A 17,502-nucleotide genomic window follows, 5' to 3' on the forward strand; every position below is an offset into this window, starting at 1 on the left:
TATGATTTTATGATTCTTTGCAGAGACAGCATGTAGCAGACAGGTAAGATGTGTGTTGCCATCACCGTGAGAGCCCCATCCCTAACCCCTGCTCAGCTCCTGGCCTTTGCCTTGCTCAGTCCCACAGGTCCATTTGCTCGAGGACTCAGAAATATTCCCAACCAGTCTACTCCAGTCAAACCAGATGAGCCAGGAATGTGTGGAAACCTCTGGTACCTGCTGCCGCAGACACCCGGCCAGCCCGACCGCATCGGAGTAGTCACAGGATATCCCAGCATGGCGGTGCCTTTGCTCTCCAAAAATAGAGCTGGGGGGTAGGTTTTGAAGCTGCTCAAGCTCAAAATGCAGTCTTCATTTTAGTGAAATTATATAATCTTTTGTGCTACATACCTTCAAATGTCGTGTCTTTACTAATATCTTTTAAAATTCATTTCCCCCCTGCGTCAGAGCCGTTGACCTCCTGTACTAGATTGCCTCTAGATGTCCAGGAGGGAGAGGGCGAGTGATCCCTGCCAGCTCCTCATCCCCCGCTTGGCTGGCAGAACTGCTGACCCCCCTTGCACACATTATATTTTTAGTCAGTTTAAATGAGCATCATTCGCAGCCCCCATCAGAAAGGTCATCCCGCCACCTCCATCCCTGGCTGCTCTTTCCCTTTCCCATCTCCTTTGAACCGTCCTGGGGGACTGAGCAGGATTAAAATAACTTCTTTTGTCCAGCAGTTTAAGTTTAACCAGGACAGGTTTTTTTTAAGTTGGATCTGGATCGCTGAGACGACCTTTGCAGCCACGGCTCATGGTGGGGTGGCCACAGCAGGGACCCGCAGGATGAGGAGGAAGCGTATGGGCTGATGGCCTCTAGAGCTGCATAAATGAGGAGAAGCATTGGCTGCAGGGCAATAATCTTTAGAAAAGTGAAATAACTGGAAGCCAGCAGGTGAGAGAGCCCTGTGCCTGCTCCCAGCCGCCTCAGGCAGCATCCCCGCTCTCCTCGCCGCATCCTGGGCAGCACAAGTTTCCCAACATGAGGCTTTTCGACAGGCTCTTTATCTGCGTCAGTATTCCAGGCTGCTTTTTTATTTGCTCCAGATGGGCTACAATGGTTTCCTATCTTAATTCTTTGGTCTTTTTATCTTTTATTTCAATCCAAACAATTCCTGAGCTTCTTGCCAAGCTATATATTGTATCACATTCTTTCCCTCTTTAGACACAATATCCTCCTTGAGCCAGGCTGGCATGTTTCCACCTGCCCTGTTGTGTCTATCCCTTCTACAAACTCTTATTTCACCATTAAAAGCAAAACCAAAGGGATATGATATCCTGTTGTCTGTCATCCCAGTTACATAAAGTGTCTCTTAGACATCAGGAAGACAAATTCCCATTCCCTAAACTACTGCAGCCGCCCAGGAGGGCTGGACTGAGACCATCACTTTCTCTTTAACACACTTTTTGGTACATAATTTTGTTAATCATCCCTTTTAAGTGAATCGTTTGTTTGCATGTACACCCAACCTCTCCTCCAGGTTGATTCCTGCAGTTGTATACTGCTGCATGTGCCAAAAAGTACATTTTACATTTCTAAATTGTTTCTGCTTAGCAAGTCAGGACAGCGTTTAATTGCGTAGATCCACCTCTGTCTCCCAACACTGTCTACTTTATACCAAAAATTATTTTTGTTATTTATTCCAATTTGTTATTTCTCATGTTCAGTAGCTAGAAAAAAAAAAAATGTGAAGACCCTTTTGAGCATTTCTATGCATGTTTTAAATATTTCTAATGTAATTTCTGCATACCTTAGTCTTTTGAGGTAAATCTGAGGATTGCCTGCATACAGGAATAAAGAAAAAGTTCCTGCCGATGAAGAGTATTTGAGGTACTGATGGTACCCTCATATTGTTGTTTCTCAGCTCCTCCAAATTCCAGACAATGGTCCCATATAACCATAATAATGTAATTTAGCAGATTATGCTGGATTTCCTCTCAACAGTTCAGTTTTCTGTTATTTTTTAGTGTATTTTACATGGACAATCCAAAAATTAAATAAAAAGTAAGCAAATTATTCTAATATCTACAACAACAACAAAATAGAAACTGCTCTACTGATAAGTTCAAACTAATTTGACTAATAAGTCAAAACTAATTCAAGCAAATCATAATACTGGGGTAATTTACTATAATTTCAAAGCGAGTACAAAGGTGCCTTTGAGTAGTTGATCAGGTCCACAGGCTTGTGAGGGGGTTTTTGAGATTAATGATGTGCAAGGAGGAAGAACCTGGTTTGACTCTGGATATGTATGAATATTAATGAGTTTGCACTGGCATAATTTGGACAATCTAAAAGGAGTTTGATACCACCGTGGCAAATTCTTAATATGGAGCTAGTTACACCAGGTGAAGATGCAGTTGGACTGTATTTTTGGTATAATTGCTTAAAATATATTTACTTTGCAGGAGCTACAATTATCTGCCATACAAGTGGCTTTTTAATGTGGGATAATCTGAGTCTGTTCGTAGTTAAGGAAAATATTTTAATGTTGCTATCTGAGTAGCTTTGACTTGATATTCTACTTTAATAGAGACTCTTCCTATAAAAGAAATCTAAACTTCCTTAATTGCTAAATAATACATAAGAGAAGTGAAAGAATTAATGCCTTTATAGACTCAGGCCCAAACAGGCACCAGCTAAAAGATGGATTGTTATCTGTGCCTTTCCCCTCATGTATCTGAGACTTTTGTATCCATGGCCCCATCTTAATTTGTCATTCACACTGGAAAGCAACTAAAGGATCTGCTGGGAGATCTTTTCATTGCCACTGTTAAGAAAAAAAAAGCCATTTTCTTTGCAAGCCATTTGTCTCTGCCTTGTTTCTAACAGCAGGAGGTTTGGCTGCACATGTCTATCATATTTTAAAGGGCCATTGGTGATAAGCTGATCAAAAGAATGCAGATTCCTTGCAACCACTTGAGTCCAACAAGCTATATATATCCAGTATGACAGATAAGTCTACTTTTCTCCCCTTTTAAATATACGGTCATTTCCAATAAGACTGTTGGGTATGGACATATCCCGCAGAATATACACAGTGGCTGTGTAGTGTTGTTGAGTGGATAAATAACTGATAAGGGTATCAGGAACACTTCATAAATGATAAGTATTCTTTTGTCTTCAATTAATCATTAGCAATAAAATTGCAAGAGGCTTTGTGCAAAGTCCCCAGTGATTTTGACAACACAGTAACACTAATTTCCTATTAATTTGTGAGTAGGTAGAGGTAGGCACCTGGACACTGCCCACTCTGACAACTCATGCTAAAGCAATCACATGCATTAGATGTTTGATTTTGATTAGGGTAAAGATCATCTCCATCAATGCATGGAGAACATGGCGTTATTTAGTGCTCATCAAATCTCCACAGAATGAAATGAGGCAGCGTTTCCAGTGGGGATTGAGAGAAACCCACAACCCGTCTAGACTTCATGGTTGCCTTAAAGCAATTCAACACCCATGGTGGCAAAAGGGACAGAGTTTTGCCACTTGCATTAGAGAAGATGCTCTGCCAATTGCTGGCCACGTATATGGCCTATATATACATACGGTTGCCTTGCTGGGAGGGCTAATGGTGCCTGTACACACTAGCCAAATCACTGTAATATTTGCCATGGAGTTGTGATCTCCTTAATACATAGCTCTTGTTGTACCACATTTCTTTGAACTTCCTCCTGCCGTGATGAAAACATGGAAAAGCTTGAGACAAGTTCAGTCACATCTTAACAAAGGATTCATAACAGAAGCTTGGTTTTCTCCTTATCACCATGGATGGCCTTTGTATTTTTACCAGGTTTTTAGTCTTTAAAGGTGAATTCCCATCTTCCTCTTGAAGAGGACACCCTTCAAGGCCTCCAAACACCTCTGGAGTGAACGTGCTGTCTTCCAAAATCTGCCAGAATAGGGAGAAATTAGGAGCAAAGTCAAGCTATGATTACAGTGTATCTTGCATTTGCTGTCACTGGCCAATCTACTAAATGAACTTTTAAAAATGTTACTAACTTTTCTTGTCTACCCCCTGACCCTACTTTTGTCTTTGCTGTTGAAAAGGGCTGCAAATAATGCCCTGTGACATTTAAATGCAATCCCTTAACAAGAGCTGTTTCATATGCTTTAGATTCATCCTTCACGATTAAGGGCACGAATAACTGGAAAATGAGTGTCTGTTTCTTTACTGCATCTCAGCTGTTCGTTAGGTGGTGGAGCTGAAATCTGTGATAAGAATCAGAAGGCAGAGCCAAACTGATAAGAAGTCCAATTCTGTTGATGGAAGAAGAAAAAGAAAACTAGCTGCAATTTTTCACTCTTAGTTTCTTTAATGAAGTTTAGACTATATGTCTTGTGCAGTTTGGAAATATCTAGAAATATTTACCAAGCTGCACTCTGATTGTGATGCCAATAATCAAACTAAAAGAATGAGCAGAGGATGGATTTAGGAAAGAAGCGAAAGATTGGATTTGCCAATCCATGCTGCTTAGAACATCAGTGAACTTCAAAGACACAAATGTTCTTTCTTCCCAGTTTGTAAATGTTTTTCTAGCCAGCACTTCTGTTTCCCATGAAACCCGAATTTTACATTGCTAGCACCAGAGAAGTGATGTAGATGAGAAGATTTCACTTCTTGCCCTCTGGGCTTTCCATTTAAAAAATAGAATACCCGTTTCAGCCTTCAAAAGGATTTCTTCAACAAATCTCAAATTGTATAAGAAAAAATACAACTACAGAGTTTTATGATCTCCAGTCTGAGGTTTTCATCTTCACAGACTGTACACAATTTCAATCTATTCCTATATATTTTCTTTTAAAAGCCTATCTTTAATAAAATAACTAAGGCTTCAAACCTATAATGACTTCTGTATGTGTCTAACTTTCAGTTAGAGGAGAATTTCAGATGAGTATCTGTATACTCCAAATATAGTAAAGCAGTGGTGGGATCAGAGTTTTCTGTTGGTACTTGCTATAACAAAGAAATAGCAACGGACAAAGAGTAACCAAAAAAAAACCCTCTGGAGGCAAGGAGTAACACATAACATCAATCAGGTATGCAGAAATCACTCTTCTCCCTGCTTCTTCGTTAGCTGCAGTGCCTAAAACAACACATTGTTTAATCACAAGTGACGTTTGGGAGGAATGTGGCTGCAGGTACGATCTGTCATCAAAGCTGACGGTGACATTTACTATGTTTTCAAGAAAAATAATTTAAGAGCAGGTAAGTTGCTCGATCCTCTTGTTTCATACCAGAGGTACATGTTTTGACTGTTATCTAACCAGCCTATAAATGAGCCGTTTAATTAACACATCGACTAGTTAGTTTAGGAGGCACAATTCAGTTCTGAATGCAGACATACAACCCGCTCTCTTTGATGGCTTCTTTATTTTTTTCAGTTCAGGCATACTTATTAAATTGATCAGTCAAAAAAATGTTGCGTTTAAAGTGAGTATGTCATTATCTGCTATTTTCCATAAAACTGGAAAAATATCTTGAAGGATTTTGTTTGTTTGTTTGTTTTTAATTTTGTAACATTAAAAAATTACAAATTCAGTTGCATTCCAACCTTTCTATTGGTAGGCCTGTATTTCTCTCACTGTTACTCGTAGCAAAATTAATTACTATGCTTAAACATGATCCTGGCTCTACAGAGTTTACACTCCTGTCCACAGCAAAGCTGCAATTTGCAGGGACAACACAGGTCTAAGGCTTTGCAGGAGCAAATTCTACTAAGGGAAGTAGGTGTCACATATAACCACAGTGGTACAATGAGATTGTAGGGGATACTTTTTAGGGGGGTTAAAGAAAAGGATAAAAATGTAGTAAAAGCTGTAACAAAACAAAAGAGAGAAATATACTCTGAAAAAAATAATGACCAAAAATACAGATATATTTATTTTATTAATTTTGGTGCTTGTTTACAGTTTGATACTGATTCACGCTGATGGCAGTCCCCAAAAGAATGCAGATTCTACCTTTCCATTTATATCTTGAAAGATGTGACATTCAAATCAGTAGTTTTTGGCTATTAAATTATGCATTTCTTTTACTTCTGGGGGTCCTGATGAGCGGCCAAATTCCAAATCACTGAGCTGGATACCCTGAAAATGTAACTACCTCCAGATGGTGTCATATAGGCATTTATTTAGGTGCACATTAGGTATTCCTAAAAATGTGATAAAAGAAAATTCCACTTATTGCCTGCCTAATTTCAGAGCCCATAACCAGCTCAAGGTGTTCCCGGAGCACAGTCCATGGCGAGGATCCTGGCTGCTCAAGGCTAAAGAATTCCAGATGTGTTGGGCCAGGGCGGAGGACAGGGTGGGTAGGACTCCAGGCACAGAGGAGGGTGTTCATTACACAGGGAACAGCCCTGGATTTTGGCTTTCATTCTTCAGATTATATTTTAATCAATGTTTATTGAATGTAAAATGCAAAACAGCAGCAGAGCGCAGTGCGCAGGCTTGGAAACTTAGCTGTACTCAGTAGATGAAGCTGTTGATGGAGGTGGACACCATTGTGCTGTCTCCTGAGAAGGTGATGAGACACCACGGAGACAACTGTCCCCCAGTGCGCTGAGTGGAGCACTGTAGCTTCAGAAAGGACTTCCTGGAACAGCAGGAGATGGAGAAAGAGAGACCTGGGTCCTGCTGGACACACAGTTCCGAATCACAAAACTGCTCCTTGGCGACCTCCTCCATGATCAGCCCCGTCCCTCATCCAGGTGGGCTGGTGAAACCTCTTAGAGAACACCCTCTCACTGTACGACTCTCCTCACAAGTCTTCTCAAGCTTTGTTTACATCCTGGAGTCGAGAAATTTAAATTTCATGTGTGTGGGAATGGCAGTGGATCCTTTGTGGGGATGGCACTGGATCCTTTGCCTGAGAGCGTGTTCCTGATGACAGAAATCTTGTCAGCCTGTTTACAACATGCTCCACAAACCCTATCAGGAGGTTAAGCAGAAGTTACTACTTCACCCTACAAGCGTCGTGTATGGCCAGGCCCAAGGTGACGGTGATATTAATAGCAGCGCAATGCTGTGTTTAAAGTGTCTGCCCAGCGTTCAGAGGGAGATTCAGATGAGGACCTCAAGGAATCCCCGTGACAGGGACAGCTGAGCTATATACTGTTTCCCAAGAGCCAGGAGAGGGGCGGATGGCTCTCACGTTCTCCCTGTCACCACTACAAATACTTCCATCCAACTGATCTTGCTGTGGCAGTGATACTCTTTTGGTCCCATGGGAGAGCATCTTCTTATGCCGTTAAAAATCTCTGTTCACATCACTGAAAGCTGTCACCCTGCTTTATATGGCAGGTTCATTGCCAAGAGAGAGGAAAACTGCACCTTGTCACAAGATAGGAGCCAGGGAGTGCATGGAAGGTATACCAGAACTTTCACTTTTTTTGAACAATAAAAATGAGGCAATTTTAATGTTGAGAATGAAGCCAAAGGGAAAAGAAAAAAAACTCACCACCATATTTTGGTGCCATGAATTCCACAGCATCATAATGAAGATAAAAGAAGAGATGCAGAAGGAAGATAAAGAGATTAGAGTATCAGAATTATTACACATATTGCCGGTGGCAGTGCCTGTTCCCAAGGCTGCCTGCCATTTCTCAATGGCAAGATCCAGGTTTTCAGGTTTGGTGTTTATTTTCCTATGTGTGCTGGAAAGCTTCTAGCTATTTTTTTTTTCCTTCAGACTCCAAGATATTCATGCTGAAGGCTTCAGCCATTTCTACAAATGTTATAGAAAACTATAAACAAAGCTATTTTGTTGAGAAAAGAGAAAAGCTGAGGTTGTTTAAGTTTTGCCACAACAGCCGACAGCATGCCCTTTGATACACCTATGAAAATCCAGGCTAGTTTAACTAAATTGTAAGTCTCTGAAAACCTATGGCTTGCATATATTCACTGAGTCTTCACTAGAGTCTGGCAGGGTAGGAACCAACTAGAAAGAAAGCCCGTGATTCTCGTACCTAAGGCTGAGGTACGTATTTTTCATGTGATATGGAAAGCAAAAACAAGTTTAAAAAAATAAGAAGGCATCTGATGCTTTTTCTAGAAACATTTCTCATATTATCCTAAAATCATAGAAAGAGTGCAGGTAGCACAATATTTTTTTTTTAGCAATAATCTCAAAAATAATATCTTCCTAATCATGTTTGATGGTTGCACTCAATGATCTCAAGGGTCTTTTGCAACCTAAATTATTCTATGATCTTTTCACCAGCAGAAAGAGAAGAACCATGGAAGAATGAAGAGATCACAAAATGTGAATTAGAAATCTGTATCCTTTGTTTCACAGCATGGGCATGTCCTTTTATCCCTAAGCATGAAAAATGCTTGATAATTCATATGCTCTTGATCCAGGAGAGAGCCAGGAGTATTCAAAGAGTTCCTTAAACGTGTTTCACATGTAGTTTGCTTCTCATTTACAATTTGCTTGGATTACTGCCTAATGAACCATGTCGTTCCTTAATGGAGTTCCCCCCCCCAAACTGGGTGCCATGCTGATAAAAGAGGTTATTGCAGATATTGTACAGATACAGGAGACATGCCGAAGGCACCATATTGCTGGAGTAAGGGAAGCTCATCAGCCTGGAGTTCAGATGAGGTCCTGAGCCCGTGGAACCACGATTTCCGGAAGAGGCTCCATCACACCTGCCTCCTGCGAGGGAAGCACAGCAGAAACCCTGGTGATGTTCAGGTGTGGTACAGCAAGACCAGGATAAATACTCTGAATCTGCTGTGCTTGATGAACTGTTAACACTCTAACAGGCTGGTTCTCTTACAGGTAATTACATGATTGTATAAAGGTCATGACTTATAAATTGATGTAGACTGCTGGAGAACAGGTTAAAAAAAAAAAGCCATGCCATCTGCTGCTCTGGTTATATTAATCCCAGACCGTTTGACTGCAGCTTTCATACACTGTCTTCACTCTCTTCTCCATTGTGACAAATAATATCTATTATTTTTCCTGTATTATGAACTTCTCCTGTAACATTGTGCTCCCCCAGTGGTTCTGTTTCAGGAGAAATTAGATGTGGTGAGATGTCCCTGTGCCCAGACCCTGAACAACTCTTTCTAGTGACAGGTAAGAAAATGCCAGAGTACCAGAAAGTTCTGCTAGGGGAAGTTTCTGGCTTTGTTACCTATTTACTCTTTCTGGGACCAGCAGGAGCAGCAGACTGAGCTTCTCAGTTCCTTCCGTTGGCTTTCACCCCTTCCTGCGGCTGTCTCTGCCCTGCAGCAGGGATGCCACTGCCTCTCCCCCTCTTTAGCACTTGCTTAAAAATTTCAGCCCTGCAATGGTTGCTTGAAGCCTACAAGTTTGTTTTCCTCCTTACATCATCTCTTAGTTAGAATCTAGTATAAAATTAGCTGCCCTGAAAGGAGAGCGCAGCGATAATGCTGTGACACAGCTACGCTGCTCGCATTGGGCTTTTTCAGCCCTGAGCTGTACAGCTGGGCACAATGCTCGCTTTGAAATCCCACGCCACACACATGATGGCTTTCATTAAAAATATTATCTGGTGATGATGGTGCTGTGGAAAGAACGCTCTCATAGGCACACTTGCAGACCCAGGCTGGGGAGGGAGGAGACCATTTTTTCCATTTTCATTACTGGTTGTAATCTATAGCGGAATGACTGATGAGGTGGGTGGATGTTGCACCGACTATGAGACAAAACTTGGAGTTTAAAGTATTACAGGCCCTACCGTGGGATCAGTGTGAAAACAGGCACATATAAGGAGGGCAGACTTCAGAACAGGTTTATACAAATGCTCTTCCCATCAACAATTCATTAAGGATGTTAAAGGAACAGTTATTTCCAACGTACAACACAGTTTGTAATCTGCATACAAGGAAACAAGGTTTAGAGAAGCAGTTTACAGACACATTAATCAATTGCTACTTGAAATATTCTGTGCTAAATCGAAGTATGAGAGATTCTACACTTGGCTTAATCCTAATGTCAGTATGTTCAACGTGTAACTCTCCTGAGTGAGCAAAGATCAGTCTTAGTGAGAAAGCAAGAACGTTAGCCAAAACTAACACAAAGATTTAACTTCCAGAGGAAGAAAACATTTTAAAATATAATGGGAGGGATGGGAAACTAAACATGAAAATCAACATGGGCAAATTAAGTACAGCATACTGATGACCACAATCAAAAGGAAGGCAAATAAAAAACGAGTCAGACAAGAAAGCGAAAACGAAACACATAAATTGGGAGATACACGAGGAGATGCGCTGTGAGATACACGAGAAAGATTGCAGGAAAGCAAAAAGTGGTAGTCTCATGCAAACTTCCATTTTCTCTATTTTTAATCTGGATTTATACCAAAAGATTAAACTTAATCTTTGCTTTGAGGTTTGAAATGAGAGCTACAAAGAGTTTCTCAGTATCACTCTGCCTTTTTGGGGGTTACTGGATGCGCAGTTTGCAGTTAGAGAAAGGGTTGTGGGCTGGGACTGAGGATCAGGCAGAAAGCATGACGCTGCCAAACAAGCATTCCATCTACCTGTTAATTTTTTGGAGCATACATTATATTGCTTGCAGGAGTGAAGATCAGTATCATAAAAGAGTTGCCACTTTCAAGGAGATTTTCCAAAGGCTGGACCATGCTTTTTCAACATAATATGCTCCTGATTTCTAGGAGAGCACAGGGACCTGCTGCAAAGTGAAGCAAGTGCAGCAGCCCAGGAGTGCCACACATGAGACCTCTGTATCATACAAATCTGTACCTCTATGTACAGTCAGATGAGAGTTTTTCAAAAATATATTAAATATTTATCAGTAAAGAAACCTTAGAAGATGCAACAATAACGTCATGATCTCTACTAGAGGGATATATGCAATTAATAAAACATGTTGAACATACGCTACAAAAATAGTGGGTTTTTTGGTGCCATCACGTCACCACAAGTAGCAGCTATTTTGGAGACATCTCACTTGTTCTGTTTCCCAGTGTTGCCATATCCTGACCTATTTGGCATCTGCGTATGCTGCTGTCAGAAGAATTTTCACTCCCACCATGGTGCTAGGATTTATATCTGACATATGTTCCTATTCTTCCCATACTCCAGCACTTAAACTCCAGATTAATTCCTTTCTTGCTGTTTAAAAAAGGAACACATTTCTAGTGTGGCCTCATTTTTGCAAATCTTAATGGCCGCATTATTTATGCCGGAATGCTGTTAGCACGGCAGAGGCTTCAGCTCTTCTCTTCTTCGCATCTTGCTGGTTCTTTCTTCCTCCGGCCTCCAGCACAAGCAGGTGCCACTTGTGGGGATGCCACAACTCCACAGCACCAGCCAAGGGTGATCCTGCTCTTCTCCAAGGCTTATTCTAAAGCGAGAGGAGACAGATTTAATCCACAGCTGTGTCAGCCTGATCATCTAAGCATGTGAAAGACCAGCCTGGTTTGAGAGGGCCATGAACATCAGGTTGTCTGAATTGGCAGTTTTGACCAATGTCTTGTGACACCTAAGACCATGGAAGCTGAATTTATATATATGTATATATATATATTGTTCTTTTTTTCCCCGTGGCATTTGGAGGGAGTTTTTTCATCTTTTTTCTTTAAATAATTCAACATGTGAAAGTGAGCACGTGTACAACCAGTTTGAAACAGCGCCACTGATGGTCACCTCAGTTGCAATTCTGCAACGGGTTTGCTTTCCACATCACCTCCATAAACCCGTGAGGTTGTGGGGTGGAAGGACAGGCCGCTGCCACCGCTGCTCTGCTGTTCATCTGGGGAGGCAGCGATTCGGGCACGAAGCACATGGGAACTCCAGGAGGAGTCTGGGTTTGCCCCAAGGGCTGTAAATAAATTGAGGTTGTACATGAAAATGTTAAACCTGTTCAGTGGCTTCCCTCACCATGAGCAGGATTCCCGGGGTTTGGAACCAGAAGGACAATTGCCTCATTCATTTCCTGAGGTTAGTTTGTTAAAAAAAAAATAAATACTATTTCTAGCCTAACCCTAACCATGACTCTAACCCTTACCCTGACCATAACCCTGAGTGAATTTAACAAAAAAAACCCAAAACAAAACAACAACAAACAAATTAACCAACCCCTAAAAACAACCTCTCCCCCCCAAACCAACCAACCAACAAACAAAAACCCAAACCCCTACAAAATGGAATACAAAAATGACTAGTGCTAACAGCGAATTTGGCTCAATTTTGCTTCTCCCTCTCTCAGGCCCAGTGAAAATATTCCAACAGAAGTCCCAAAGCTTCAGCTTCGTGCAAAGAAAATTCCTTGTCCTTCAGGTAGCAAATGCTGCTTTAGCAACAGAAATACAAGATATTGATTATGGCAGCTTTGAGAGGTGTCGTTTTGGTTTAGATTGCTTTCTCTAAATCAGAAGTCCTCCTCAGCAAAACTGGAAAAAATATATTCTTTTAGACCAAAAAATCACCTAAATGAACAAAAGCCAAGGATAAACTGATATGACTTTTGCATAGTAAGAATTAGATTTCATTTATTAAAACCAGTTGAAAGAGAGTTTTGCTGACATCCCGTACAAGAACAGCGGCAGGTGAAAACCCATCCCTGAGAGATGCCAGTGTGGGGAAGGGTTTGGGGTCTGACCCAGCTCCCACTCACCACAAAATGGGATGCGGAATCCACTACTAACATCCAATGCCAGGGAGAAACCGAAAAAATCAGCTCTGAAAGCAGAGGGAAACCACATTCAAGAAAATAGAGTATGATTACAGAAAATAATATGTCAATGTATTAATTCTTGGATGAATAGCTAACTTGTGGAATTTATTGCTGCAGGACGCGCATGACTCTGGTAGGACTCTGTTGAAAAGATGTGAAGTGGATATTGAAGCCATCTAGTCACTACAGGTGAGATTTATTTAAAAATTATGTACATCTGCAGGGTTTCAACAAAGTGTTAATTAACAAAGAGGAAATCTAGAGGGTATGTGCTTCACATGTGTGTAGTAGGCCTGTATCTAGCGGAGTCCCTCGAGGGTCAGTACTGGGACCAGCACTATTCAATATATTCATGAACGACTTGGATGAAAGAATAGAGTGCACTGTCAGCAAGTTTGCCTATGACACCAAGCTGGGAGAAGTGGCTGACACACCAGAAGGCTGTGCTGCCATCCAGAGACCTGGACAGGCTGGAGAGTTGGGCAGGGAAAAAATGAATGAAAGATAACAAGGGCAGGAACAAGCACAGGTTCCAGTATAAGCTGGGGAATGACCTGTTGGAGAGCAGTATAGGGGAAAGGGATCTGGTGGTCCTAGTGGCCAGCAGGATGACCATGAGCCAGCACTGTGCCCTTGTGGCCAGGAAGGCCAATGGCATCCTGGGGTGTATTAGAAGGGGAGTGGTTAGTAGGTCAAAAGAGGTCTGCCTCCCCCTCTACTCTGCCCTGGTGAGACGGCATCTGGTATATTGTGTCCGGTTCTGGGCCCCTCAGTTCCAGAAGGACAGGGAACTGCTGGAGAGAGTCCAGCGCAGGACAATGAAGATGATTAAGGGAGTGGAACATCTCCTGTGTGACGAAAGGCTGAGGGAGCTGGGGCTCTTGAGCTTGGAGAAGAGGAGACTGAGGGGTGACCTCATTAATGTTTATAAATATGTAAAGGGTGAATGTCATGAGGATGGAGACAGGCTCTTCTTGGTGATAACCAATGATATGAGAAGGGGCAATGGAACACAAGAGCTTCCATTTAAATATGAGAAGAAACTTCTTCTCAGTGAGGGTAACAGAGCACTGGAACAGGCTGCCCAGGGGGGTTGTGGAGTCTCCTTCTCTGCAGACATTCAAACCTGCCTCCACACCTTCCTGTGTAACCTCATCTGGGTGTTCCTGCTCTGGCGGGGGGATTGGACTGGATGATCTTTCAAGGTCCCTTCCAAGCCCTGACATTCTGCGATTCTGTATTTGGCTCCTTGGGCCCACTGATTGCTGGCCAGGAACTGCTGCTGAGTGCCCCATAAAGGCACTCCTGCTCTCATCTGGCAAATTTTATTCCCCTGTACAGATTTTCCTTATCAAACCCAATGTGTGCACAAGGCTTCTGGTGCGTGCCTGATGAGGATGGAAGGTGTAGGGTGTGAGGAAATGAGAGATTGAGAAAGATGCTGCTACGTATCCCTGGGTACAGGGGGAAGAGGCTTCTGTGGCTGACGGGGTTATGAGCAGAGGTTGTGGAGGATGTTTCTCTGCATCACCCCTAGTGTGGCTTTCTTCCTACCCCAGCTCTTTGTTGCTCAACGGGGATACTTCTCCAGGGGTCTCGCCTTATCTGTTTTCTGCTCTGCTCTTCCCAGGAGGACAGCTGCCGTTTGGGTGCCACTGAGCGGCTTAGGCTTTGCCTGTGTTCCCTTTGTTTATTTATTTTCCACCCCTGTTGCACGATAAACATTTTCTCAAAGCATCATTGCCTGACATGAGCCTGTGCTGCGTGGTGCCGCCTGGGGCTCTGGATTGTGAGAGGAAACAGGCACATCGCACTGCGATTTGAAACAAGGAAAAAAAAAGGAAAAACAAGTTTAAAAGATAAAGAAAAAACAGGATAAAAAAGTTTTTTTAGAAAGTAAATAAAAGGGGGGGGGAAGAGAAACAAGAAAGTGTGCTTTTTAGGACCACGCTCACGGCCAATTAAACAAACACTCGCGGCTCCCGCGCGGGCGGAGAGGGAGCCGGGGGTTCCCGGGGGGGTCCCGGCCCGGCCCCGCGCTGCCCCCGCCCGCAGCGCGGCGGCACCAGGCGCCTCCCTTTCCCCGCGGCGACTCCGGTCCCGGCCCCGCCGCTCCCGCTCCGCCTCCGCTCCGCACTTTGTATCTCGCCGCCGCTCTCAGTCAGCGGCGGGGCCGCCGCGCAGTGTCCCCGGAGCCGGGCGCGCAGCGCGGGGCGCAGCGCCTGCCCGCCGAGCCGCCGCCGCTGTCCCCCTGCATGGCGGCCGCCCCGCAGCCCTAGCCGGCCCCCGGGGCCCGGGGGAAGGCGGCGCGGGAGTCCGGCGGGCGGGGGGCGGTTGGCCGGAGGCGGTGTCCGCGGCTCTCCCGCCGCGGCAGCATGGCGCGGGGCGGCGGGCGACTGGAGGCCGCCGCTGCCGCCCGGAGCCATCGCCCGCGGGGCCGGGGAGGGCTCGGCCTCCTGTGCCTGGCGCTGCTCTGGGGGCTCTGTGGGCTGGGCGCCGCCGAGGCCGAGTTCTCCATCCTAGACGAGGCGCAAGTTCTGGCTACCCAGATGAGGAAACTCGCCATCGAGGAGCTGGGGGTCGTCACCATGCAGGTACGGCCCGGCCCGCGCCTCGCCTGGTTTTCCCTGCTTCCCTCCCTCCCTCCTCCTCCTCCACACGCTCTTCCCGATTCCTGTTTTGCCTTTTCTTTCTTCATTCCTTCCTTTCTTTCCTTAACCCACCCCGGTTCTTTTCTTCTTTGCAAACTTTCCTTCCCCCTTGCGCCGGCCGCCCAGTTCCCCTCAGCCCGGCCCGGCTCCCCTCAGCCCCCGGTTCCCCCAGCCCCCGGCTCGGGCGGGGGGAACAGGGGCAGACTCCTGTTTTATTTATAATTTGCACAATAGAAACGGGCAGAAAACGCCCTCCGGCGTCCCGAAGGCTGGGTGTTCGCGGGGGGGGGGCCGAGCCCGGGGCGGCTGCGGGGCTCGGGCTGGGTGCAGAGCTGCCTCCCGCCCGAGCATCCAGCCCTCAGCCTGCCAGGGAGCGGCGATGAGCCCAGTCCTGCCCGAAAACGCTCAGATCGGCATAAAGAAAACGTTCCCCGGCCTGAGAGTGCGTTGGGACAAGTTTATTCAGATGCTGTAATTCATTTCGGGGTTGGGGTGAAGACGGTGATAAGAAGCTGTTTGCATCTCGGCCTTCGAGGTTGCATCTTAATGGGATGTCGTGTGGAGGGGCTGGTCGGGCTGGCAGGGTGTGCTGGGACCTGCGGTACAGCCATCGACTGCCGACCCGCTCTGGGGGGGGAAAGTGAAATCAGATCCCGAGCGGCTTTCGGGGAAAGGTATGGTCAGTAGCAAATGCAGTTTTAAAAGCCTCCCAAATTGAAAAGGAGATACTTTCATAGGATCAGCAGGGGTCTCTACCCAAATGGCCTTTTATCTTCTCTAAACTGGCTTCATTCTCTCACCTCTGAAACATCATTGTGCTGACCGGCCTCCTAGGGCTGCATTTTGTCTGAGAAAACAGTGAGCTGTCTCTTGTCCTTGATGCTGAGAAGACGTGTATTTAAATGACTTCGCTTAACAAGGTAGATTATTGATGTACTAAATTCAAGGAAGTCACTTTTTTCTTCTATGCCATGCATACACATGCATGGATTTGCCCTCAAAAGATACGAGCATAAACCTGTGAACGGTGGAGTCTGTGGTTAATGCGAATTAAGTCAGTATAATTGTATTGCTAAATCTGTTTCTGCTATTAAAAAAATATATACTACAATAATCTTAACACATATTGTTCTTAAAAAAGCAGCTCATAAAAACATACATGGTTACCTTGTGAAATACACCAGCCAGCCGTAGGATGAGCCGGGTTTTCTTTCCAACAATTGTACTGATTATATGAAGTCAGGAACAATCTGGATGCTAGTGCACAGGGATGCAAATAATGTTAAAGCTGTGTTTACAATTAGTTGGATATTTAAGGCCCTAAAGTAATTTAATGCAATGAAACTGGTAGTTAAGCCCTTTTCATACTGAGCTCTATTTTTATATGCTTAATATTTTGGCTGCCTTAACTCCCATCCAGCTAATGCGCAGCCTGTCCTTTGCTCTCCCCTGTAACATTGTTACAGCTGTTTAAGATTAAAAACGGTGGGAACAAACCTCTGCTGATTTTAGAAGCTTCTTTGCTGACCTCCGACAGTAGAACGAAAAATGTTATGACGTGTGTCACTGCAATCTGTGCTTCTCACTTGATTTTAGGGCAGAAATTTCCTAATCTCGCTCAGAGTTGGGTGTAACTGTTGCAGAATTACCCTTTTCTCTGCCTTTGCGGGACTGTTGGTGGGCAGTGGTGGGTTGTCTATGCCGCAGGACTGTTGGCACAGCTGGGATGCTTGGGGTGGTGCGAACAGGTGTTCCCTGTGGTGAGGCTGTGCCTGGGCACAACAGAGGGATGGGAGGTTTTTAGAAGAAGAGCGAAGCACTTTTGGTCTTTAATTAAATCTAGGGGTGTTGTCCTGGGTTTAGAGAGCAATGTGGAGGCAGGCCCCAAATCGGGATGTAGAGAGAGGAAGTTGCGGTAGCGAGGGGAAGGATAAATAACCAAACATTTAGGAGCTGCGGTTTTCTTTAGTTTCACAGATTGTGGAGGAGCAGGTGGAAGGATTAAATGGTTCCCTTGCGTGCACCCATCCTGCTTTGGTCCTTGACCGTTGTGGCTCCCACACCTGCACATCCTGGTGATAGGCAGGAGGTGGTGTCACCAGCAGCTGGAGTGGGATGTAACTG

General features: G+C 44.4%; 1 protein-coding gene across 1 annotated transcript in view; it reads left to right on the top strand.

The window, feature by feature from the left end:
* Positions 1-14,376: 14,376 nt before the first annotated feature.
* Positions 14,377-17,502, top strand: part of CACHD1 (cache domain containing 1) — a gene marked incomplete at its 3' end in the record, with an annotated part of 99,461 nt that continues 96,335 nt past the window's right edge. Inside the window, exon 1 of the mRNA XM_080348577.1 lies at positions 14,377-15,321. Coding sequence (XP_080204703.1) covers positions 15,103-15,321 — 219 coding nt within the window. The 5' untranslated portion in view covers positions 14,377-15,102. The remainder of the gene's footprint in view (positions 15,322-17,502) is intronic.

This window comes from Nesoenas mayeri, assembly GCF_963082525.1.
Source record: "Nesoenas mayeri genome assembly, chromosome: 8".
In the NCBI taxonomy this organism is placed as follows: Eukaryota; Metazoa; Chordata; class Aves; order Columbiformes; family Columbidae; genus Nesoenas; species Nesoenas mayeri.